Raw genomic sequence first — 27,067 nt, 5'->3', positions numbered from 1 at the left:
GCATACAGAACCTAACCCTTGCTTTATCCTCTCTAAATCTCTCCCCAACCTCCAGCACCCCTCCCTAATATACGAATTACCTCCCATGGGCCAATAATAACTGAATGCTTGCAAGAGAGGAAACAGATTGCTAATAAGGGATAGTACATTGGGGAGATTTCAAAAATATTATCTCTAACTTAATTCTTATGAATAATATTTCATAATAAAAATATGAATAAAATGCTATGAAGAAGGCTTTTTCCAGTGATTTTATGTTAGTTTGCTTGCTTCTCTGATTTTATTCTAGATTTATGATTATAAAAGTTACACAGCTTGTAACAAAATTTTAAATACAGAAAACTATGAGACAAGTGACCTAGGTTTCTAATTTTTTTGCTATTATATACAAAATTGTGATGAATATCCATTTTTGTACTTGTGGACACTAGTCCAGATCATGAGGATAAATTAGTGGAAGTGAAATTCCTATGAGTAAAACATCAAATTTCAGAAGCTAAAGACAGCTTCTGAAATCTCTCAGGGTGGGTAGGTGTGGAGTAATAAATCAGGCACTCCAATTTAGTTTTGCCATCAGAGCTTTTTCCCTGTTGGAACCCAGAAGACTTCTGCCGGCAGGTACTGCCGCCCGCTTCTCATCCATGGCAGTTCTAAGATTCTATGCTGTTCCCTCACCCTGTTATATTACCCTCTTATGATCCCTGTCATGGATTCTCTGAGCTATCAGGCTAATCTGTTATCTTCTTTAGTTTCAATCTTCTAGACACCTAATCATGCCACTGCTTTTTCTGGGCACCCTAGGCACTCCTTCCCCCACTGAGACCCATTTTTTTTTCTTTGTTTGTTTTGTTTTTTTGTTTTATGTAGTGCCTAATCCCCCAGTGGTTAAAAAAAAAAAAAATCTTAATGTTCTCTCCCAGGGAAGTGCATTCTTCAGTTCAAATCATCATTATTAAACACCTATTTTGCACCAATTACTGTGCTAGGCACTGGGAATTCAAAGATGAATAAGACAGGATTTCTGCACTCAAGAGCTCAAGAGACTGATAAATTATATATGAACTGATATTCTAAATGGAACAATAGAATGGCCTAGGTCATTGGTATTGAAACTGAAAAGAAAAGAAACCAACTCAGCTGTGGAAGGGGGAGGGGCTCTGGGAAGTGTTCCCAGAGCATCTGAGCTGAGTCACTGAGTCTTAAAGGATAGTGAATATTTAGCTGAAGGCAGGGGAGGGAAGAAGAAGTGGGGAAGGTAATAGGGAATTCCATCGAGTAAGCCTTTCAAGCAAAAGTGATAGAGGAAGAAATTTCATAGTTCAAATGGTATTATGTTATTGGAGCACATAGAGAGGCATGACGTGTCAGGAGAAAGAGCTGGGAAACTAGCTAGCTAGAGTCCAGGTCATGGAAGGCTTTCTAGATATTCTTATGGTACAGTGGCATGATTAAATATCTGCTTTAGCTAGTTCTCTCTTAGAGAAGTGTAAAAGATGAATTTCAGGGAAACAAGTCTAAACATGGAGACCAGGTAGTAAACTGTATTGGTAGAGGAAAAAAACAAATGACCAAGATAGCAACAAAGACAAAGAAGAGGAATCACTTACGAGAAAATTACTCATAATAATGGGCAGGGCTTGATAACTGATAGAAGTGAGTGATGAGGGAAAGAGAGAATGAGGACGATGAATGAGTCAAAGGTGATATCAGTCAGAAGAGATCTTCTGCAAACTTCTACTACTTTATCTATCCATCTTCAAGTATCTGTACCCATTAACTCTGTCTGTCTTCCTATCACCATATCTAAGGCCTGTCCCTCCATTTGTGAACTGGATCCCCACCCCCTTTCCTAATTAAGACCACTGTTCCTGAAATTGCCCCCTCTTTCTCCTGCTTCATCAACTTTACACTCTCTACTGGATCATCACACAAATACGCAGTTCTTTCCCTCACCAAAACCAGAAACTAAACCAAAACAAAACCCCTCTCTTGACCCCACTTCCACTCTAGCTACTATACTCACTGTCATCAACTCTTCTATCCTCTCCCAAATCTTTCTCAGTCAAGTTTTTACCCTCACCACTCCATTGGCACTGCTGGCCAGAGTGCCCAACGGCCTCCATGTTGCTAAACTCAATGGTCAATTCTCAGGTATCATCTTATTTGATCTCATTAACAAGAACTGACACAGTTCATCATTTCCTCCTATTTGGAATATTTTCTTTCTTGGAATTCCAGGATATTACATTTTCCTACTTTTCCTGCTACCTTACTGGTAGCTCCTCCTTAATTTCTTAGTTTCTCCTTTTCTCCATGACTTCTTAATGTTGGAATGCCCCAAGACTCAGGGCTTTCTTTTCTTTTCTCCACTTCAACTTGCTCTTTCAGTGATGTCATCCAGTCTCTTGGACTCAAATGTCTCAATATATTGATAAACCTCCAAACTGTATCTCCACTCTGAATATCTCCCACTGTATTAGTCAAATACAGTTAGTCTATGCTGCAGTGACAAATAAACCCTAACATCTGTGTGCTTAACTCTTTTCATGTCATAGTCTGACACATTTCATACCTACATCATCTTGACCTGGCCTCCTAGGTTACCACTATGAAAAGGAAAAACTGAAAAAAAGAAGACTAGAGGATTTCCTGGGATGTCTCAAAGCAGCAGTCCCCAACCTTTCTGGCACCAGGGACCAGTTTTGTGGAAGACAGTTTTTCCACAGCCGGGTTGGGGGCAGGGGAAAGATGGTTCAGGCGGTAATGTGAGCGATGGGGAGTGGCAGATGAAGCTTTGCTTGCTCGCTCGCCACTCACCTCCTGCTATGTGGCCCGGTTCCTAACAGACCATGGACTGGTAGAGGTCCACGGCTCAGGGGTTGGGGACCCCTGTCTTAAAGAGTCAGGCCTAGAAGTGGTTTACATCACTTCTACCCACATCCTATTATCTGGAATCTAATGCCATAACCCTAATCGAACTCCAAGGTGGGCTGGAAAAGGTAAACAGGCACAAGGATATTTGGTGAGCACTAGCAGTGTCTGCAAAACTCCTGAACTCCAGACAAATCAATTAGATGTTGAATAGATAAATCATTTTTCCACTTAGATATTGCATAGATGCATCAAATGTAACCTATCCAAAACTGAACTCCTGATACCACCCTCAAAATCTGCTCTATCAATAGCATTCCCCATTTCAACTAACAGCAACCCTATCCTTCTGGTTGATCGGGTCAAACTTTGGAATCACCCCTAACTGCTCTTTCTCTTATATCTTTCATTCAGTACATCAGTAAATCCTATTGGCTCTATCTTAAAGATACAAACAGAATCTGACTATTTATCACCACTTGAACTGCTACCACCCTGATCCAAGTTATCACTACTCACCTGGACTATTACCATAGCCTTTTTGTTGGTGTCCCTGCTTCCACTCTTGCAACTATATAGCAGCAACAGTGAGTCATTTAAAACAAAGTTAGAGCACAACACTCCTAAGCTCAAAATGCATAATCACTGAGTAAAAGCCAAGTCCTTTCCCTGATTTACAAAGCTCTATGTGATCTGCTGGCCCTGTTACCTTTCTCCTGGTGAGCTTAACCTTACTCCATTCTACTCACATGGCCTCCATATTGTCCCTCAGGTAAGCCAACCATATTCTCACCTCGAGGCCATTGTACCTGCTGTTTGCTGTGCCTGCAATACTCTTTCCCCAGATGTTCACTTAGTTTGTTCTCTTACCTCCTTCAAGTCTTTGCCCAAATGTCACTTTCTTAATGAAACCTATGCTGACTGTCATGTTTAAAATTATAAGCTGCCTCTGTACCACCTTAACTCCTTACTTGTCTTTTTTATTCATAGTATTTATTACCATCTAACAAACTACACATCTTACTTATTTAACTTGTTTATTGTCTTTTATCCTCTACTATAATGGATGTTCCACAGAAAAGAGCTTTTCATTTATTTAGTTCACTGCTATATCCTCCAGCACCTATATCACTGACTAACATATAGTAAGCAATAAATAAATATTTGCTGAATGAACTCATGAATTTGATGTCTATGGCTTCCCTAAACTGGACAGATTTTAGTACCATTAGTTGTAATATAAAATAAAGAATAAAGGGTAGGTTTACAGGGGAATATGACTAGTTGAGTATTAGACATTTTGAATTTGAGAAGTCTGTGTGACATCCAGAAGGAAATGTCCAATAAAATATAAAATTGAAGCATCTGAAGTTCATATAAACTGTCTGAGTTAAAGAAATATATTTGGAAGTCAATAAAAATTTTGTGATATGAAGAATAGTTATGGACTTCCCTGGTGGTGCAGTGGTTAAGAATCTGCCTGCCAATGCAGGGGATGCGGGTTTGAACCTTGGTCCAGGAGGATCCTACATGCCATGGAGCAGCTAGGCCCGTGCACCACAACTAGTGAAGCCTGCATGCTTGGAACCTGTGCTCCACAACAAGAGAAGGCACCCTAATAAGAAGCCCGAGCACCGCAACAAAGAGTGGCCCCTGCTCTCCACAACTACAGAAAGCCTGCCCGCAGCAATGAAGACCCAATGCAGCCAATTAAATAAATAATAAATAAATAAATAATAAGTAAAAAAGAAATAGAGACACAGATGTAGAGAACAAAAGTATGGACACCAAGTGGGGGAAAGGGGAAGGGGATGAATTGAGAGTTTGGGATTGACATATATATACTAATATGTATAAAACATATGACTAATAAGAAAAAAATCAAATTGTACACTTTAAATATATGCAATAAAAATAAAATTAAATAAAATAAAAAAATAACTATGGTTATAAATAAATCAGGAGTAGGTGGCACAGAAGAAGCTTTGGATGCCCAGAGGCCTAAACTGTGCTAAAAGCCATCTGCCAGAAATGCTGTTATGTGAAAGGTGTTGAGCAGTCCTCATCAGTTTCCACAAGCAGTCCTCTGTTACTGATTACCCTGCTACTGCTATCTATGAAGCAGAGGAAACTGGAGAGGTTAAAAAACAAACAAACAAACAAAAAGAATAGTTGTGGGTGATCATAGAGAATTGCTGGGGTCCATTTGCACCCCTCTTCCTCGACCAAATCCTGAGTGAATTGAATAATCTGAGTCAGAAGATGAAAGTTATTACTTATCACCTATTATTGACAAAAAAATATGTATTGACAGATGTAGCTTACATTTGCAGAAAGTGAAGTTTCTGATACTATACCACTAATACTATACCTAGCAGAGTTAAGAAGAATTATCTCCCCAGTCACAGGTATTGTTGATCTACTGTTGGTTTCTCCTCTTGGAGGACATTTAAATGTATAACTTTAAAAGAGCAAAGAAGAACATGTTATCCTACAAGAAATTCACTCCTAAGAAGAAAAATGCAGAAGCTAAGCCAGCTTATTCTTTTCTAACTGATCAATCATTTAGGTTAATCCACTTCCCAAAGGACAGAGTGAATAGAACAGCAAAGATAGACCAAGAGTGTTATACTTATTGAGCTCCCTCCACATAAAAGGAAGTATCAAAAGTGGTGTTTCATTTTAACTATAATCTGGTAAATGAGAAGAGTTATGAGCCAAAGATTAACCCTGCTAAAAAACAAAAACAAACAAACAAACAAAAACGAAATTCAAGGGTGGGCAGAGAAAAAAGGAGTCTAGCAATAAGGTCCAGAGAAACACAAGGACAACATAGATACTGTGGAATTGTGGAAGCAAAGACAATAGGAATTTTCAAGAAAAAAAATGAGTAAAATAGTCAAGTCAGAGAGATCTAGTAAACCATCACCAAAAATGCCCATTGGATTTGACATTGGAATAGCATTAGCAAACTTTATAAGAGTAGTTTCTATGAAATGGTGAGAACAGACAGAAGCCAGATTGCAGGGGGGTTGCAAAAACAATTAGAGGTTTTCATGTAGTGGCAAAATGTAGTCTACTCTTTTTCAACTTTTGGTTGGAAAGAGACAGGAATTTACCTATAGATTAAAACAGAAAATCATTGAGATTTCTTTTTTTTAGGATAAAAGATATATGAGCATATTTCCAGTTTGAGTTCACAGTGTACATTACAGTTGCACTTTCTTCAATAAAGGAAGAAAAGTTTAAAATCAGCCATTCTGATTATGATAATATAACAGACTGAGCTGACTTGAATCATTCCCCACCAACTATAGACACACATAATCCTTGATAAAACATAACAAAAATATTTTACACAAAGCCAAATTTGAAAAAAAAAAAAAAGGAGCAACCTCTAGGTGATAGAAATAAAGAAAGAACTCAGAGTAGTCAGCTCCAGCTGATCCACTGTTATCCAGGAATATTGATTCAGGATACTGGAAGTAGGAATTGGGAGCTAGGGTTTTAAAGCCTCTGTGGAGCCAGGAAGGTCTTTCATAAATTCAGGATATATGAAGAGTAAAAAATCCTACTCAATGACCAGAGAAGCAAAGAAGAAAGTTTTATCTGCATGAATGTGGGCAAAAAAAAAAATATCTCCTGTAAGAATGTTAAATGTCAACCTCATGCAAATGTAAATTGATACAGAAACAATAAATGTTGGAGAGGGTGTGGAGAAAAGGGAACTCTCCTGCACTGTTGGTGGGAATGTAAGTTGGAAAACAGTTTGGAGGTTCCTTAAAAAACTACAAATAGAACTACCATATGATCCAGTAATCCCACTCCTGGGCATATACCCAGAGAAAACCATAATCCCAAAAGAAACGTGTACCATAATGTTTATTGCAGCACTATTTACAATAGCCAGGACATGGAAGCAACCTAAATGCCCATCAACAAATGAATGGATAAAGAAGATGTGTCATATATATACAATGGAATATTACTCAGCTATAAAAAGGAATGAGATGGAGCTATATGTAATGAGGTGGATAGACCTAGAGTCTGTCATACAGAGTGAAGTAAGTCAGAAAGAGAAAGACAAATATTGTATGCTAACTCATATATACAGAATCTAAAAATGGTACTGATGAACTCAGTGACAAGACAAAAATAAGGACGCAGATGCAGAGAATGGACTGGAGAACTAGAGGTCTGATGGGACGGGGGGTTAAGGGGAAGCTGAGATGAAGTGAGAGAGTAGCATAGACATATATATACTACTAACTGTAAAATAGATAGCCAGTGGGAAGTTGCTGTATAACAAAGGGAGTTCAACTCCATGATGGATGATGCCTTAGAGGACTGGGACGGGGAGGGTGGGGGGGAGTCGAGGGAGGGAGGGAATACAGGGATATGTGTATAAATACAGATGATTGACCTTGGTGTACCTCAAAAGCTGGTACAAGAGTGTAAAGCAATTATATTCCAGTAAAAAAAAAAAAAAACTAAAAATAGAACTACCATATGACCCAGCAATCCCACTACTGGGCATAAACCCAGAGAACACCATAATGCAAAAAGACACATGCACCCCAATGTTCACTGCAGCACTATTTTCCATAGCCAGGACATGGAAGCAACCTAAATGTCCATCAACAGATGAATGGATAAAGATGTGGTACATACATACAATGGAATATTACTCAGCGATAAAAAGGAACAAAATTGGGACATTTGTGGAGACATGGATGGACCTAGAGACTGTCATACAGAGTGAAGTGAGTCAGAGAGAAAAACAAATATCGTATATTAACACATATATGCGGAATATAGAAAAATGGTACAAATCAACTGGTTTCCAAGGCAGAAATAGAGACACAGATGTAGAGAACAAACATACGGACACCAAGTGAGGAAAGTGGGGGGGGCGGGGGTTGGGGGGAATGAATTGGGACATTGGGATTGCCATATGTACACTACTAATAAGAAAAAAGATCAAATTGTACACTTTAAATGTATGCAGTTTATTGTATATCAACTCAATAAAAGTTCTTAAAGAAAAAAAATGTCAACCTCAGGCTGTATGTAGACAGGGATCTAAACTTAATGTACATATACAGGAAAAGACTATAGTAATAAAAATCAATAGATGAAAAAAGAAGCTAAAAACTTGTCGAGTGAACATAAAATTCCTAAGGCTCCAACAGAAGCAATTGAAAAAACAAATACAGGGCATAAGACTCCCACGGGAAAAATCACCACCACGAAAGAACTGATAACCAAGGTTTACCAACCATATGAGGAAATGGACTGCCATGGGAGAGTTAAAAGATAAAATAAATTGAAAGATTGGCACTACAAAACTAAAAATAACAGCAATCTGAATAATAGATAAATATGTTCAAAATAAAGAAGATGAAACAAACTGTAACAAAAAGCATGACTCTGAAAAGAAAGGAGGCATATTTTTAAAAGATAGAAATTCTAGACGTAAAATCATAGTTATTCAATTCAAAATTTTAGAGAAACCACATTAAATATGGGCAAAGAGAATCCTGGGAAAAAGAGAGAGAGAGAGATGTGGAAATCAACCAGAATACAGCACAAACAGTTAAGGAGATATAGAAATAAGGAAGATGTTAAACAGTTGAGGAATGAATGATGGATTTTTCTGACATGTGCCTAATAGTTTTCTCCAGGAGAAGAAATTAGAGAAAATGGGTTGGGAAGGGAAGCAAAACTCAATGAAATAGAACCTGAAAACTTTCCATAATTTATTAAAGGGTGAAGTCATCAGGTTGAATATTGACACAAAGTCTCAAGTACCTCAAAATGAAACCACAGAACACCAAAGAAAAGGAGGAAATATTTATATGCTTCCAAACAGATAAGACAGATTACCCACAATGGACTGTCATTTATATTGAGAGATTTCTTATCAACAAATATAGGATAAAAATAATAGAATGATATTTTCATTGAACTGAGAGGAAAGAATGTTAATCTTAAATAGTAAATCTAGATAAACTTTTATTTGAGAGTTAGGGTGAAATAAATACTTATGCAAATAAAGAGTTTACATTAAAAAATCCTTAATGAAAACAAAACAAAAAAAGGATTTTATTCAGTAAGAAGAAAAATAAACCCAAAAAAGAAAATAGTAAAATAGAGGAACCAATAGTAAGGAAAGAAATAGGTAAAAGCAAATAAAGATGAACAGTAGAAATAAATTTTGAGAATAATATCTTTGATGGATGTGAAAACAAGATGGAAATGAAGTAGTACTACTCAACATGTGGAATGGGAACAAGATTGTTAGAATTAAATTATTCTGAAATCTTAGTATTGTTTAGATGTGGGGTCACGATTTTTAAAGTGAAGTAGCCACTAAAAGAATGATAGAAAGAAAAAAGTGGTTTTTCTTTTAAAAATTGATGAGGCGGAAATTTAATGGGTATACAAAATCCTATTTTCTTATCCTCGAGGGCACACACTTAGACTCTGTTTCGAAGCATGCTTTGCAGTTAGGTAGGGCCATATGCCTGAATTCTGCACAGTGGAATGTGGATCAAAGTGTCACATGACCAGTCAATCTTGGACTCTGTGCCCCACCACAAAAATTTAAAATTGTATGTATTTATCACATCTTCTTTATCCACTCATCTGTCAATGGAAATTTAGGTGCTTCCATTTCCTGGCTATTGTAATGAACACTGGGGTGCATATGTCTTTTTAGAATTATAGTTTTCTCTGGATATACACCCAGGAGTGGGATTGCTGGATCATATGGTAGCTCCACTTTTAGTTTTTTAAGGAAGCTCATACTATTCTCCATAGTGGTTGTACTGATTCACATCCCCACCAACAGTTTTGGAGGGTTCCCTTTTCTCCACAACCTCTTTAGCATTTATTGTTTGTAGATTTTTTGATGATGGCCATTCTGATGTGTGTGAGGTGATACCTCATTGTAGTTTTGATTTGCATTTCTCTAATAATTAGTGGTGTTATGTCAGGAGCCGTCTGGACAAGCCAATGCTGTGAAAAGGTCACCAGGCTCCAAGGAGGACCGCAAGGTGAGAACTCCTTGGAAGGGCATTTCGGAGCAGGAGGATCGCAAGGCGACCGCTCCGCAAGGACAGGCCCCAGACCATCTCCACCCATTGTACATTCTGCTCTTTGTTTCTTTGTGATACTGTGCTTACCACCCACTTCCCCTCCCTGTTTCTATGTCCCCAGGAAAGAACCAGGGTTTGACACATTCTTTCTCCCTGTCTGCCTCACCAAGTCCCCTCCCACCACCCCTTCCTGGAGAAGGCGGGCACCTCAGGCTACTAAATGCTGGAGAAAAGGGAGGGGTGGCTCTTTTTGTAATGCTTATGATTGCTGCAGGCATAAGTATAGACGTAGACATTAGGCATAGGTATGGGTGCTAAGGGCTATAGTTTGCTTAGATATAAGAAGTAATTTACATATGCGTACCTCAGAGTCACAAGGTTTCCTATGGGTACTAAGGGCTATAGTTTGCTTAGATATAAGATTAAGAAGTTATTTACATATGCTTATCTCAGAGTTACAGGGTTTGCAAGCCAAACCTGACGAAAGAAAGAAACTGGTAGATGCTGAGGGACAATATGCTCTGCCATAAAAGATTTTTTCTGAGATATGTTCACTATATAAACACACAAAGCTCTGACAATAAATGGAGAGATCCTGCATAGCTGACACAGGCCTCCCCATCTCTTCCTTGCGCCAATGCCACTCATCCCTTGGGTACTCCTGGACCCGCCGGAGCTGGACTTCGGCAGTGTTGAGCATCTTTTCATGTGTTTTTTGGCCATCTGTATGTCTTCTTTGGAGAAATGTCTATTTAGATCTCCTGCCCATTTTTTGATTGGGTTGTTTTGTTTCTGTTTGTTTGTTTAATATTGAGCTGCATGAGCTGTTTGCATATTTTGGCGATTAATCCCTTATTGGTTGCTTCATTTGCAAATATTTTCTCCCATTCTGTGGGTTGTCTTTTCATTTTGTTTATGGTTTCCTTTGTTGTGCAAAAGCTTTTAAGTTTAATTAGGTCCCATTAGTTTATTTTTGTTTTTATTTTCATTGCTCTAGGAGGTGAATCACACACACACAAAAAAGGATCTTGCTGTGATTTATGTCAGAGTGTCCTGCCTATGTTTTCCTCTAAGGGTTTTATAGTATTAGGTCTTACATTTAGGTCTTTAATCCATTTTGAGTTTATCTTTGTGTGGTGCTAAACAATGTTCTAATTTCATTCTTTTGCATGTAGCTGTCCAGTTCTCCCAGCACCACTTATTGAAGAGATTATCTTTTCTCCATTGTATATTCTTGCCTCCTTTGTCATAGATTAGGTGACCATAGGTGTGTGGATTTATCTCTGGGCTTTCTATCCTGTTGCACTGATCTATATTTCTGTTTTTGTGCCAGTACCATAGTGTTTTGATGACTGTAGCTTTGTAGTATAGTCTGAAGTCAGGGAGCCTGATTCTGCCAGCTGTTTTTCTTTCTCGGGATTGCCTTGGCTATTCATTTGTGTTTTCATACAAATTGTAAAATTTTTTGTTCTAATTCTGTGAAAAATGCTATTGGTAATTTGCCAGGGATTGCACTGACTCTGCAGATTACCTTGGGTAGTATAGCCATTTTAACAATATTGATCTTCCAATCCAAGTACATGGTCTATCTCTCCATCTGTTTGCATCACCTTTGATTTCTTTCATCAATATCATAGTTTTCTGCATAGAGGTCTTTTGCCTCCTTAGGTAGTTTTATTCCTAGGTAATTTATCCTTTTTGATGTGATGGCAATTTTTTTAAATCTGTAGTGAAAGACACCATAAACAAAGTAAAAAAGACAGGTGGTTGCAATGTGTGTTTATAGTGTCTTTAAGTACAGATTTTTAAAAGCTGTGGTAAAATATACATAAGGTAAAATACAGTGAACATTTGGATGAATACCTCATGTAGTTAGACAGTGGAATGCCAAATAGCAGTTAAAGTGAATGAATTAGAATGCCTGTAAGAGGGAATCAAATGATCAGCCATGAAGTTCAGGTTCGGTAGGCAAGGAAGAGAGACTAGGAGGGACCTGCCAATGAGGAAAACAGAGATCAAGAGACTGGAAATGTCTATGGATTTATCTCTAAACCTAATATTGAGTGAAAAAAGTCATCAAAAGATATTTACAGTATAATGTCATGTATGTATATTTTCAGAGCCATAAAGCAATACTATATATGATTTGTGGATACATTTATATATAAGTAAACTATAAGACCTGGATGGAAATGATAGTGATTTTCACATTATTCTCTGCATATTTAACATACTTCTTAAGTAAAATGAAATAAGTGCCTGAGCTATAGGAGCAAGGTTCATGAAGAAAACTGGGGAAGAAGGATCAAAGGCCCAGGTGGCAAGGTTAAAAGGACAATTCATCCTCTGAGACTTGGAGGGAAGGAGTAAATATGAATGCAGAAAGTGGCTGGTTTGGAAATAGGAGTATAGGAGTTGAGGAAGGTTATGTCTGATAGCCTTGATTGATTTATTTACGTGAAGTAGGAAGGAGGATCTGTAAACTGAGAGAAGGGAGGGGTTGAGGAGGGGCTTTGAGGAGAATGTCAAAGGTCACTGAGGGTAATATAAGAAGGTGCTGGCTAAGGGCCAGGAAAAAGATTACTGGATATCACCAAAGGCACAACTGTGGTAAGATACCATGAGTGGGTCCAATCCTCACACACGTTGTATGTCTGAAGTAGCACATGCTCAGCTGAAGAAGGCATAGGTACCATCCAAGGTTTAGGTTAGATGTTAGATGCAAGGGGAGGAATAAATGTGCATTCAGAATGCTGGTGAGAGAGCAGGTCAGATGATCAACCATGAGACTGGGCTGATTTGGGGAGGAAGAGCAGCTAAAAAGGAACTCTGTGTAGCAGGAAAGCAGAGAGGAATCAGGGGACTGGAAGTGCTATGAGGTCAAGGGGCAGGTGAGAGGATGTGAAAGATGGGAGAGGCTGGGGTCAGAAAGTGGAATTTTGGAGCAGCACTACTTTGGACTATTGTGGCAATACTTTTCCCTAGGGGTAACTTTTTGTATCTCTGCAACCAGGAATCACTTGATAAAGCTTGTTGCCTCCAATTCTCCTAAAATGATCAACCAAATAGTTGAAGCTAACTACAGAGGGACAGTCAGATCAATAAGGCTCAGCGTCCAATTCAACTGAATTATAGCAATACATAGTTGATAACAGTATTCAATTAGGTATTTATCAGAGGCAAATTTAGGTACTAATTAATTAAGCCTTGAGAAACAGGCAGACAGGGGTAGTCACTAGGAAATTAGTGTGTAGTCTAGGTCTCTATAATAAATACATTACATTTGTAGAGAGTGGCTCAGGAACAAGGTTGGGCAGAATTTTACAGATGAAACAATAGATTCACTATCAAACACTAATAAGAATAAAGCAAGTCCTGGGAGTATGATCCAGCTGGGAATATGTCATTCTAGCTGCCTCTTTGCTTTCTTAATTTCCATGACAACCCATCCCAAACTAGAATTTGGTGCTACAGAAGCAACCAAGAGGAAACAGTGGGATGTAATTGTTCTACTATGATGCAGGAAATTCAATAACAAGTATTAGGGGTGTTTTAGGGCTACTCAAGATTTGTTTAAATCAGATATGGTAAGACACACAGACATGAAAATGACTGTCATGAAGGAAGAAGTTTATTATAAATACCAATCCCAAGAAACAGGAGTCACAGCACACCATGTAAGACCTCACAGAGAAGCACCAGGGTCTGTCAAGAGGGAGAGGGCATGAGGGGAAAACAGAGGCAAGAGGTTTTTTTTTTTAAGCTCTTTATTGGAATATAATTGCTTTATACTCCTGTGCCAGTTTTTGAGGTACACCAAAGTGAATCAGCTGTATTTATACATATATCCCCATATCCCCTCCCTCCCGTGACTCCCTCCCACCCTCCCTATCCTGGCCCTCTAAGTCATCACCCATTATCAAGTTGATTTCCCTATGTTATGCAGCGACTTCCCACTAGCTATCTATCTTACATTTGGTAGTGTATCTATGTCAATGCCACTCTCTCACTTAGTCCCAACTTCCCCTTCGCCCCCTCCCAACCCTGTGTCCTCAAGTCCGTTCTGTACATCTGTATCTTTATTCTGAGGCAAGAGTCTTTATTGTGTTCTCTGTGGTAAGGAATGGATGAGACAGAGTAAACAGATTTAGGACCAGCTATTTTGAGTAATTTCAGTGGGCTCTGGGCATAAGTACTGTCTTGTTGTCTAGTACCTGGTCTTGGGGTGATTAGGGCAGGTGGACACTGGCCCAGTGTGACAACCCATGAAGGAGGTGGCTGGATTGGTTGGTCTGCATATGAAAGGCATTCCTGGAAGAGCTGTTTACTGTCTCCAGGAGTTAATCCTGAGAGAGGCAGTCCCTCCAGGGTAAGCAAGTCCCCATGTGATTAAAGCATCACATGACAGAAAGTAAAAGACATGGTTAATACAACGGGCTATCTGGAGGAACTGCACAGGATTGAAAACATATGTGTCTAACGGATCAACAGAGAGCTCTCTCCTTCCCAATTCCACAAGTGGAACTGCCATAGTAGAGAAGTTACAAATTGTAGGGAGAAGTTACAAAATGTAGTAACATTCATGAATCTCTCAGGTTGAATTAGTATTATATCTCATATTAATGAGCTTTAATGAAAATAAGTCATGCTTACACAGGCAAGTATTTTTGTCCCATATTCTCAGTGAAATAAATAGAACATCAAAAGATCATTATACACCCAGAAAGTATGTCATGCAATTTATCATTATTGCCACTAGATGACACTGTAGCTCATCGCTTTTGTGTCAAAACATGCCTGCTCAGAGCTAAGATCTCTTTTTATTTAAATAAAGCAACTAGTTTTTATTAATTCAAGAATCTGATGGCTTTCAGAAGATGCACTCAAACATGCTGTACCTTCCAAAGCTCCCAGAATTAGAGCTTTGCCCAAATCTCTGAAATTGTATAGAAAAATGTGTGTGTGCCCACACACATGTTCATTTTCCTTTGTGAGGGTCCAGAGCTCTCATTAGAATTTAGAGTTCTCTATAACCCCCCTTACATGCCAAGCAAAAAGTGAAGCATCACTGCTTCAATTCCTACTTAGTCACACCTGAGTTCTTCTCTATGATTTCTAAAAACTAATTAAGATAGAAATAAAATAGCCTCTCAGATATCACCTTCTGACACTTAAAAATGTTTCCTTCTCAGTTTGTAAGAATGGGACAAAAACTGTTTTTTATGACCAGAGGTGGATGGTAGTGAGTTATAGCCGACCTGAAAAGCCTGACAGAATGACTATAAAGTCAGGCAGAGATCTGGGCAGTAAGTAAGGGGACCCTGTGAAGCATCTGTTGTTTTTTATGAATGGACACAGAGATGTGAAGCAAGAAAATACGTCAGACACTGAGGAAACCTGCCTGAGAGCAAGGTCCTAAGTGAAATTTCCATCCAAGGGGTGCAGGGGACAATTTCATTCAGAAAAATGGGCAATAACTGATGGAGAAGGAAGGCATGTAACCATTTTTTAAAACAGTCAAGCTCTGGTATGCAAAGGTATGACTTTACCAGTAACTGACTTTAGCTTTTGTCTCAAGGCCCTATTTTCATATGGTAGCAGAAAAAAATCTTAACAATTTGAAGTAATACATCTCTTTTTATTTATTTATTTATTTTTATTTATTGGCTGCGTTGTTACTGCACACGGGCTTTCTCTAGTTGTGGTGAGTGGGGGCTATTCTTCCTTGTGGTGTGCAGGCTTCTCATTGCTGTGGCTTCTCTTGTTGCACAGCCTGGGCTCTAGGTGCACGGGCTTCAGTAGTTGCAACGCGTGGACTCATCAGTTGTGGCTCACGGGCTCTAGAGCGCAGGCTCAGTAGTTGTGGCACACAGGCTTAGTTGCTCCGCGGCATGTGGGATCTTCCCGGACCAGGAATCAAACCCATATCCCCTGCATTGGCAGACAGATTCTTAACCACTGTGGTACCAGGGAAGCCCTGAAGTAATACATCTCTTTTAAAATTTCCTGAGTTTGGGGTGAAAACTGTAAGCTCAATGGGGCTTACATCTCCAGTCCCGGCACCAGAGCAGTGGGCACCCTGTCCATGTTGGACGCTCTGCTGGTGTCTGCTGCTGGTAGGAGTCACCATGTGCCTCTGAGCAGGGGCTGTGCATGACTATAGCTCCGGGGGCTTATGATGGCTCCTGCTTCTCAACCCCACCCCAGCTCTTACTGATGATGCTGATCCTCTGACAGAGGGGTCCCCACCCCCGTCCATGGAAAAACTGTCTTCCACAAAACCAGTCCCTTGTGTCAAAAATGTTGGGGACCGCTGCTCTAACACTTCACTACATCTTCCAGTTGGCTCCTCCAGAGAGATCTGTAGCTTCTCCGTTCTAATCATAGTCATTCTGTGGCTTAGTTCTCTGCTACATAATAGGTACCCAATGAGTATCTGTTGATTAAATAACACCAGGAGGGACTTCCCTGGTGGCACAGTGGTTAAGAATCTGCCTGCCAAGGCAGGGGACACGGGTTTGAGCCCTAGTCCAGGAAGATCTCACATGCAGCAGAGCAACTAAGCCTGTTTGCCACAACTACTGAGCCCATGTGCCACAACTACTGAGCCCATGTGCCACAACTACTGAAGCCCATGTGCCACAACTACTGAAGCCCATGTGCCACAACTACTGAAGCCCATGCACCTAGAGCCCATGCTCCACAACAAGAGAAGCCACCACAACGAAGAGTAGCCCCCACTCACTGAAACTAGAGAAAGCCCGCAGGCAGCAACAAAGACCCAACGAAGCCAAATTAATTAATTAATTAATTTAAAAAAATAAATAAATAACACCAGGAATCCTTGCTTTGCCCTTCCTCCATTCATTATTCCCTTCCATCTTTCTCCCTGCTACCAGCCATGACAGCATGACCTCACCTACTCACCTTATCAATACATGGCTTCTATCAGTGTGAAGAGAACTTATGGTTCCAACTGTTAAAAAAGTGAAAATTTTCTGCTTCATTACTATTAGGTTTATTTTGAGAGCGGAAGGAAACCTGTACAGTGGGTACTGTTATTATGTTACAGATGAGAAAGTTGAGGCTTCAAGAATTTAAGTAACTTGCCTAGGGTCACAAAGCTAAGTGATAAAGACAGGATTTAAACCTAAGCACATCTTCTTGAAAGCTGGAGCTCTTAATCCTTCTACAATAAATTATTATTTTTTTGTTTGCCGTCTCTTCCAGATACAATGACAACGGCTATGTTGAGGATGTTGAAGTAAATTTCATAGTGTGGGAAATACATGGCAGGGATGACTATACCTTTAATAACACTATGAAGAAGGTATGACATTTTAGGATTTAAATAGAATTTAGCATGTAATTAGACAAGTCTTTCTATTTTAAATCTATATGTAAATTATCTAAGGAAAATGGAACCAGTCAGCTGTGAGTCAGACAAAAAGCCATATTACTTCTATATTAAATTCTATCACTACTAAAATTCTTTACAAAAAAAGAAATCACTGTCATATAAAACAGACTTAAAGGGGTCAGAAAATATAATGTTTTTAGTAGGATAATGCAATTATTGATTAATATTTTATTTTCTCTCCACATTGTATTTAATGTTTCATTATTTATGGGTCTGCCTTTGGCTTTGGAACACTTATCACATTTGTGCTAAATCAAATAGACACTCTCTAGGCTTCATCTCACTTGACTTCTTTGCATCATTTGACCCACTGACCTTGGCTTCGCTGTCCCCACACTCTCCTAGTTTTCCTTCATCCTCCATGACTGGTCAATCTCAGTGTCCACAGTGAATCCCCTTTATTCTGCCTGTTCACTTTGCAGGCCACAGCAGAAAGGCCTTACTTCTCCAAATCACCGCACTTCACTCCTATCCCCCTCTATGTGGGGCTTTCTGCCCTTGAGGACCTTCCATCATGACGGAGCCTCTCTAGAAGTTACCAGCATTGATTCCTGAGATTTGTCAGAGATCTCAAACAAAACCAGAGATGACTTCTTCCAAAGTAACTTTGTCATCTACCAGGGACCTTGATTCTCCAAGAAGTAGAACCTACCCAAGTGGCAACCAAGAGACATGAGTTCCACCTGCTACCCCCTCCACATTAGTGCAGTTATGTGAGCAAACAAATCCACCCCATCACACAACCCTCCCATAATTGTTCAGCACCCTATATGTGAGTTCTTCTGGTCTACTTGCTCCCCACAGTCTCATCCCTAAATCATTCTATCCTTCTTATACCTTGTCTCAGACTCCCATTACTCTTCACCTTCTCAAAACTTTCCAATAAACCTTAAGGTTAAATGCCCTAGATCCTTCTTCAATAAACATTCCTCAGATAATATAATTTTCCCTATTTTTCTAGCAAACCAAGGGTACTCTTTTTCTTACCCCATATACTTAAGAAACTGTGGAATTTATGTCCTTCCTAATCCACAGTACCATTACCAGATCATTATCTCCTCACCCTAAGTAAACACAATTTGTTTGAGGCTCCTGTCATCCCATTGTCATCTGCCCCATCCGTATGTGTTGCTGCCACATAGCCAGTTACTCGATGCTTTCTCCCTATGCCTTGAAAACATTCTGCCAACCATCATGTAGGGTTATTGCTGGAAAGAAGCTTTCAAAACAGAGACTACATTTCCCAGCCTCATTTGCAACTAAGCGGGGCCACGTGACTGATTCTTACCACGGGAGTATGAGCAGAAGTGGTACGTGAGCAGGATGAAGTGCTTAAGAACTTCACATGCAACTCTATGCTTCCCGTCTTCCTTCACATGTCAATATATTAGAGCACCAATTGAATATGGAGTAGATGAGAGCTGGATGAAAGGGATCAGGAACTTCAAGAAGCCACTAGATTTTAAAAGTCTGAGTCATTAATCCAGTTCTTTGAGGATAGTCATCCATAGGAACATTTAACCAGGGACATCTGCATTGGACTACGTGTGATTAAGGTTAAATTTTAATGTGTAAAACCCCTGAGGGCTGGGGTTGTTATTGCAGTAAAGTAGACCAACATAGCTCCCCCTATTAAAATTACATTTAAATGCAAACATTTCAGCCTCTGACCTCAGCCCCCAACCCTTTAGCTCTCTCTTTCCTACTACTCCTCTGCCTCTTACTTTTTCTCGCATAATCTAGATATCCACTATATTGAACCCTCTGCTTTCTCCCTCTCTACTTCTCCCATTTTTTTCTCTTCATTTCCTATCTAATTTGAGCTCCATGGTTCAGTCCTTCAGCTATTGTCTTCCCAACATCTATATGTCTTTTTCTCCAGTATTGTTCTTGTTAGCATTACAGCAGCTTCAAACATCAATCTTTCTGCCTTATCCATGCCTAAATCTGAGCTATTAATCACATCTAGAAAAAAAAATTTAATTGCAATAACTGGAATTAGGAACTCAACTATTGGGAGTGATGACTGAAAAGAGAATTAGTCATCTAGAAGAGAGGTCAGAGGGAAATATTCAGAATTACACATAAAGAGATTAAAGTGATTTAAAATACAGAAAAGAACATAAAGGAGATTCAATACTAAGATCTAAGAACTGGAGTCCTAAAAAAAGAGAGAGTGTTGATCAGAAGCAACGTTTTCCAAAACTGGTGAAAGACATCAAGGCACAGAAAAAATAATCTGCATCCAGAAACATTGTGGTAAAATTTCTAAAGTCAAAAACAAAGAGAAAAATCTTTAAAGTAACCAGAACAAAAGAGGTAAGTTACCTTCAAAAAAGTAACTGTAAGATTTAAAGCTGATTTCTCAATGGAAATAATACAAATCAGAAGTCTTTGAACAAAAATATCTTTAAGTTGCTGAAAGAAAATAATTTCCAAACCTAAAATTTTGAATACAATGGAAGTTGCATTTAAAAAGTGAAAATGAACAACAGATAATGCCTTAAAATATACACGAAATTAAAAGAGGAAAAAATTTTAAGTAAAAAAGAGATGGATGAAATAAAAATGATTTGAGAGAAAGTGACAAATATTGAGGACAGGCAAAGAAGAGCCAATCTGCGTGTAAATGGAATTCCTGAAAAAGAGAACCAAAGCAAAGGAACAAAACCAATACTAATAATTCAACAAAACACAACCCCCCTGAGGAAAAAAAATTTGAAGCTTCTGATTGAAAGAGCATATCGTATATTTTAGAATATCAAATCAGAATAGCTAACCCATGCAGGCATCTAGGCAAAAAAAGCAAGCAATTTATAAGGAAAATTAAATTATTATCAGATATTCTATAGCAGTGCTATATGCCAGGAGAAAGTGGAGTCAAATATCTAAGATACTAAAGGAAAATAAACACGAGCCAAGGATTTTATATCCAGCAAAACTGATTATACTATAAATGGCACAAACTGCTATCAACATGCAGAAAGCCCAGATAATATTGTTCCCATGAGCCCTTCCTGAATAATTTACTAAATAAGAAGCTTCAGAAAACCAAAATTACTAAAGAGATGTCAACATAAGGACTAGGAGGAAGCATTTTAATATAGTATAGAGTTACTTATAGAACTAAAACAAAATGAGAGTTAAGTGGGTTAGAGTATAATATATAATGGGTGTGTTCTCTGACAATGTAGATATAGCACAATTATAAAATATGATAGGAGACTGTGAAGAGCATATACAAGGGGAAAATATAAGTGTTTTCAGTAATCATGTCAGTGGTGATAATATTTGTATGGTTTTTCTGAAGTTGTGAGGTGTATAGTGTGAGATAAAACAAATGTATAATGATGAGATATTCTAATGCTGTCATTGCTCACCACGTGTTTTGTTGTAAAAGCAAGAATATACATATGTAAGATAGAAGGAGTTAGACAAAAGTCTTGAATTCGAATAGGACTCAATATGAACTCATAAGGTATTGGATATTTCTCTGGATAGAAATGTATTATTCAAACAGAGAGATAGATAAAATTTTCCTATTCTGACCATTAAAATCCTTAGAAACATAACTAATCAGTAGCTGAAAGCATCCTTAGTAACCAGATTGTTGTTTTGAAATACCATTTCCCACTAAAAGTACCGGGCATTCTTAGATAAATTAGTGATCCCACGCCTGAAGGAAGAAATGTACAAGATGAGCCTGGAACAGTTTGGCATACCCAATAGCAAGGAAGTATCAAAGACTGCTAGAGTCATTTAAAGTAATCAGAAATCAACATATTGAGGTTCCTACTGGCCAAAGATGCAACAGTTTGAGTTTCATGGATAATAATTATTGCAACGGGGTAAAACTCATTAAATATATTAAATCTATGAATTCACGATGATTTTTTTTAAAAAAAGATCACCTTTGTAGAATGATAGGAAACCAATTCCTTATTTTGCAAACTGGTAAATAAAGAGAAAGAAACAAATATTTATCCTATTTTCCTCAAATGAACTATACCAATGGGCAACCAAACAATAGATGAGGGGAGGCGTCTCTTTATAGAATTATTCCAGTTGACAAATGAAAAAATGGAATAGAAATATCACCATTTTATAAAGCAAATAATAGAGGTTATTATAAACAAATTTATATCAACAAATTTGGCAACGGACAAGTGGATAAAATGGACAAATGCCTTGAAAAATACACCAAAATGTCTCATATTCCCCACACCAAAAAATAGAAAACTCTAATCTCAGATAGCCTCCCTGATGAAGTCTACCAAATATTTAAGGAATATTTTACTTCAGCCTTATAAAAACTCTTCCAGAGTATTGGGGTAAGAGGAAGCACTTTAAGCTCATTATGTGAATCAAGGAGGACCTGATGAGGGCCTTAAAAGAAGAGAATTATGAACCAATCTTACTTATGACCATAGATACAAAACACCTGAACCAAATACTAGCAAATCAAATACAGCAAATTATTTTAAAATAGCTCATCCAGGCCAAGTTTTCTTTATTTCATAAATTGAGTTGGGAATATCATTTGAAAATCAAAGTAATCCACTATATTAACAATATAAAGAAAAGGCATAAGATTATTACAACAGTTGATGAAAACTCATTTGATTAAAAATTTATCACCCATACATTAACATTATTTTAAAAGTAAATCTTAGAAAATGATAAATAAATGGTAACTTTCTTAACCTAATAAAATGTCAATACAAAAAAACCTGTATAAAACATCGTACTTAATGGTGAAAATGTGAAAGCCTTCCCTCTGAAATCAGGAATGAAATAAAGGAGGCCTGTTCTAACCATTTCTATACAACATTGTTCCTGATGTTTGTAATAAAGAATAAACAATAAAAATAAATTAAAAGTATAAAGATTGAAAAGGAAGAAATAAAACTATCATATTCACAGATAAAATGATTGTTCGTCTGAAACAATTAAAATTAATAAGTGAGTTGAAGAAGTTCTCCCTGTACAGGGTCACTATACAAAAGTTCATGGTTTTTCTGTGTATCAGCAAACATTTAAATAATTAAAAAATTAGATACATAATTTTCAACAGCACTAAACTATATTAAATACTTAATAAATTGATATACAAAACATATATAAAGTTTTTCTATCTATATAAAATCTTTCTATATATATAAAATCTTTTGACAGAGTGGTTGTTTGAATGAAGCTCAGACATGGAAGTCAATGACTGAGCTTAACAAGCACCTCCCATTAGAAGAAGCCTGGGGACCTGAGGTAAGGAAAACATTACCTTGCAAATTGTTTATTTATAATAACCAACCTGGCATTTTAGTATTAACAAGTATTTAATGGAAACACTGGGTTTAAATTTGATTTTGCAAATCAAATCCAATTTTTCTATTGGATTATGTTATGATGTCTAAGTCTGATCTTCTGTTGCTCCTGCATTACTAACAATTTTGTTTTAATTTTCTCTTCTGAAAATCTATTTGCAGATTATTAAATATCTGATAAACATGTTAAAGCATTGAGACTGAGTCTTCCTAAAGAATGCCTGAAGTTTCAATTCTTGTATAACTAAAAGATCATTTCTGAGTGCCAATTACCAGTCCTATACTGTTTGCAATTTTTTTAATTGAATTAAATTGAAATCGTTATTTGGCAGGTCAAATCTCATGAATAAAATCTGACATATAAGGTACCTCAGCCTGTAAAATATAAACCCTACAATAAGAATGTTATTTTGCTTCTACATCAGAATCTATACATGTCAGGATAGAGATATGAGGATTGAAACTTGATCATTTATTCAGTAACGTGGAGACAACAGGTAACCTTGACCAAATCAGTTCCAGTAGGTTAGTGATAGACAAAACCTTACTGAAGTGGGTTTAATTAGTCTGAAAAAAAAGAATTCAAAACAGCAAGCATAGATGTCTCGCAGAGGAGTTTTACAGTAAAGGAGAGAAATAGTGTAGTAGCTGGAGAGCAATGGGGTGAAGAAAGGGTCTTTTTTTTTTTAATAGTTAAGAAAAATAACCACATGTTTACTGATGGGAATATTCCAACAAGAAAGAAAACTGATGATGCTTCAAACTTAACATGTCTGAAACTGAGCTTCTGACATCCACCATGCAAACATACTCCCGCAACATTGTTTCCCACCTCAGTTAATAGAAATTTCATCCTCCCAGTTTGCTCAGAATAAAAGCCTCTAAATGTTATCTTATGCTCCACATTTGGTCTTTCAGCAAATCTTGTTGGCTCCTTCTTCAAAGTATATTCTGAATTTGGTCACCCTGTACCACCCCAATTGCCACCACCCTATTTCAAACCACCATCACCAACCATCTGGGTTATAACCACAACCACAGCATCCTAAATGGGCTCCCTGCTTCAGCCTTGCCCACCATGAATCTATTCACAACACAGCCCCAAGAGTGATACTACTAAAACATAAATCAGAACATGCCACTCTTCTGCTCAAAATCACACAATGGTTCCCATCTCAGCTATGACAAAGCCAACAGGACTTGCTGCACCCCACACTCACCACACCCCCATCATGACTAGCTAATGCCTTTCTTCAGGTCTTTACTTAAGAATCAACCAGTCAACGAAGACTTCCTTGGCCACTCTACCTGAAAAGTTAAACATCATGAAGAGGAAAGTTAGAAACTTACACTCAGATAAAAATAACTCCACGCTTGTTTTGCTTTTGTGAAATATGCTGGCTGTGCCGCAAAAAACAGAAAAACAGGAGGACCTAACAATCCAATGTAACTTTAAGATGTTTTGCTAAAACATGGAATATTCTGCACCTGCTCTTGTAAGTTTCTGTTTGGAAACATTCATACTCTGTAAACATGTGCGCTATAAAAGTAAAGCTCACCCTGAGTTCGGGACCCAGAACTTTGGAGCATTAGCTCGTCTGGGGCCATGGCTTAATAAACCTGAAATCACCAACCCTCTGAGTGTGGTGCTTGGTTTCTTGATGGACCAGTTTCTGCAACAATCACCCCATGACAGTTCTATCTCATTTCCCTATTTTCTTTAATGTCATTAGCATTTGTAACTCTCTGACATATTATGTAGTCTATTTATTTACCCTATTTATTATCTGGCTTCCCACCTAAAATGTAGGCTCCATAAGGGGAGGATTTTGTTTGTTTTCTTCACTGGTATATCCCCAGCATCTAACCCAATAAAACCCAATTTATTGTGGGTGCTCAATAAATATTTGTGGAACTAACTTAATTAATTATAGGTCACCCACCTATTATAAAGAGTATTGTTCTGCTATTTAAAAACTCATAAGGAATTAAACTAGTAATGGAATCAGTTAAAAACAAAACTTACCCTTCTAACTTCTTGTTGAAGGACATCCAAGAATCTGGGATTGAGGGTGAATGTAAGTGACCCTCTTATTCAAAATCTCACAAACAGCACCCAAATGTTATCAGATATGACAAAATAACATAGTCTTAAGAAGCAATGAGCTACCTGATAATTAACAGTCATGGAGCTTTCCTCAATCAGTATAATACAGTGCATAATACTTTTATTCTCAAATTTTAGACTCACCTAGAGGTGACATCAGAATCACCTAGAGGACTTGCTAAAACAGATCTCTGGGTCCTACCTCCAAAGTTTCTGATTCATCAGATCAAATTTGTATTTCTAACAAGTTCCCAGGTGATGCTCATACTGCTGATCTGGGGACCACATTTAAGAAACATTGAAATAGTGGTTTACATTCTATAAAGATTCTGGAATGCCCACACCAGGCCCTAGGTGTTCAGTTCTACCATATGAGAAACAAAAAACTCATCACTAAAAGGGTGGATTCAGTCTGGAGTCTGAATGTAGTAGAAGGCAGGTACCTGCAAAGACCAATTATGTCCTAGTGAGTAAGGCTATACTTACTGAAGAGTGTCACTGTCTATTTATTAAACATGGCAATCAGAGGTGCTCTCTTCCTGAAACATATACCTGAAATGAAACAGCCTTCCAATTCTTGGAGCTGCACTGATTGCTACATAGTCCTGATTCTACAAGGATGAATGACACCTACATAAAAATCTGGGAAGTATCTCTAGAGACTGTAAATTCCCAAGAGAAAATCTGAAGGACTCATAAACAAAAGTGGCATTTTCACAGGTTATGCCAAGTTAATGTTGGAGTTTGAGAAGGAAAGAGAGAATATGGGCCATAAATGGCTGGCTACATACTTATAACTCAGGATGTGAGTTGAGTTTCTGGACTTGACTGACATAGTAATCTGAGAAGTCCTTGGCTAAAAATGAATTATAATTCATGAGGCCAGGACTGGTTTGTTTTCTTAGAGGCTATATAACTCGATCAAATGGGATTTCAATTCAAAGAGAAAGGGGAGGGGGGCTTCCTAGGTGTCACAGTAGTTAAGAATCTGCCCGCCAATGCAGGGGACATGAGTTCTATCCCTGCTCCAGGAAGATCCCACATACCATGGAGCAACTAAGCCCGTGTACCACAACTATTGAGCCCATGTGCTGCAACTACTGAAGCCCACTTGCCTAGAGCCTGTGCTCCACAACAAGAGAAGCCACGGCAATGAGAAGCCCACACACCACAACAAAGAGTAGCCCCCACTCACTGCAACTAAAGAAAGCCCGTGCACAGCAAAAAAAAAAAAAAAAAAGACCCATCACGGCCAATAAAATAAATAAATAAATTTATTAAAAAAAAAAAAAGAAAGGGGAGGGCTTCTCTGGTAGCATTGTGGTTAAAGAATCTGCCTGCCAATGCAGGGGACAGTGGTTCGATCCCTGGTTCAGGAAGATCCCACATGCTACAGTGCAACTAACCCCATGTGCCACAACTACTAAGACCATGGGCCACAATTACTGAAGCCCATACCCTCTAGGGCCCACGTGCTGCAACAACTGAGCCCACATGCTGCAACCACTAAAGCCTGCATGCCTAGAGCCAGTGCTCCATCACAAGAGAAGCCACCACAATGAGAAGCCCGCTCACTGCAAAAAAGAGTAGCCCCCACTTGCCACAAGTAGAGAAAACCTGCCTGCAGCAACAAAGACCCAATTCAGCCAAAAAAAGGGGGGGAGGACAATAATTGGAAAAAATATCTGTTACTACAATAGGAAATATCAGGCATGACACAAAAATAAGAGCAATAATGAGTGGGAATCATTCACATTAGGAAATAACTGGGTAGGAAGTTGGAAACAATATAAATATTCCCAGGTGTCTATACACAAAAAATACATGTAATGATAGAAGATGAATATGTTCTTATCAGCAACACATTGCTGTGATGATATATATCCAGTTCCTGCACATATTTAGTATACGCCACATACTCTTTCAATTAAGTCTGTGGTCTCATATATTAACTAACTTGGTAGAACAAGAAGTTCCAGGCCAGTGTTGACCTATAAGAAACTCCACCAACAAAAAAATATTAATAATAAGACATATCAGGGACTTTCTAGGTGGCGCAGTGGTTAAGAATCCACCTGCCAATGCAGGGGACACAGGTTTGATTCCCACTCCAGGAAGATCCCACATGCCTAGAGTCCATGCTCTGCAACAAGAGAAGCCACCGCAACGAGGAGCCCACATGCCACAATGAAGAGTAGCCCCCGCTCACCACAACTAGAGAAAACCTGTGAGCAGCAATGAAGACCCA

The 27,067-nt window shown here is 38.3% G+C and overlaps 1 protein-coding gene across 1 annotated transcript in view; it reads left to right on the top strand.

Annotated features, from left to right (window-relative positions):
• Positions 1-27,067, top strand: part of CATSPERE (catsper channel auxiliary subunit epsilon) — a 256,584-nt gene that overhangs the window by 215,170 nt on the left and 14,347 nt on the right. The window contains exons 18-19 of the mRNA XM_057727707.1: positions 17,202-17,301; positions 22,567-22,653. Coding sequence (XP_057583690.1) covers positions 17,202-17,301; positions 22,567-22,653 — 187 coding nt within the window. The remainder of the gene's footprint in view (positions 1-17,201; positions 17,302-22,566; positions 22,654-27,067) is intronic.

This window comes from Hippopotamus amphibius, chromosome 3 (assembly GCF_030028045.1).
Source record: "Hippopotamus amphibius kiboko isolate mHipAmp2 chromosome 3, mHipAmp2.hap2, whole genome shotgun sequence".
In the NCBI taxonomy this organism is placed as follows: domain Eukaryota; kingdom Metazoa; phylum Chordata; class Mammalia; order Artiodactyla; family Hippopotamidae; genus Hippopotamus; species Hippopotamus amphibius.
The sequence above is the reverse complement of the archived record's forward strand: the minus strand, read 5'-3'. Positions and strand labels throughout refer to the sequence as shown.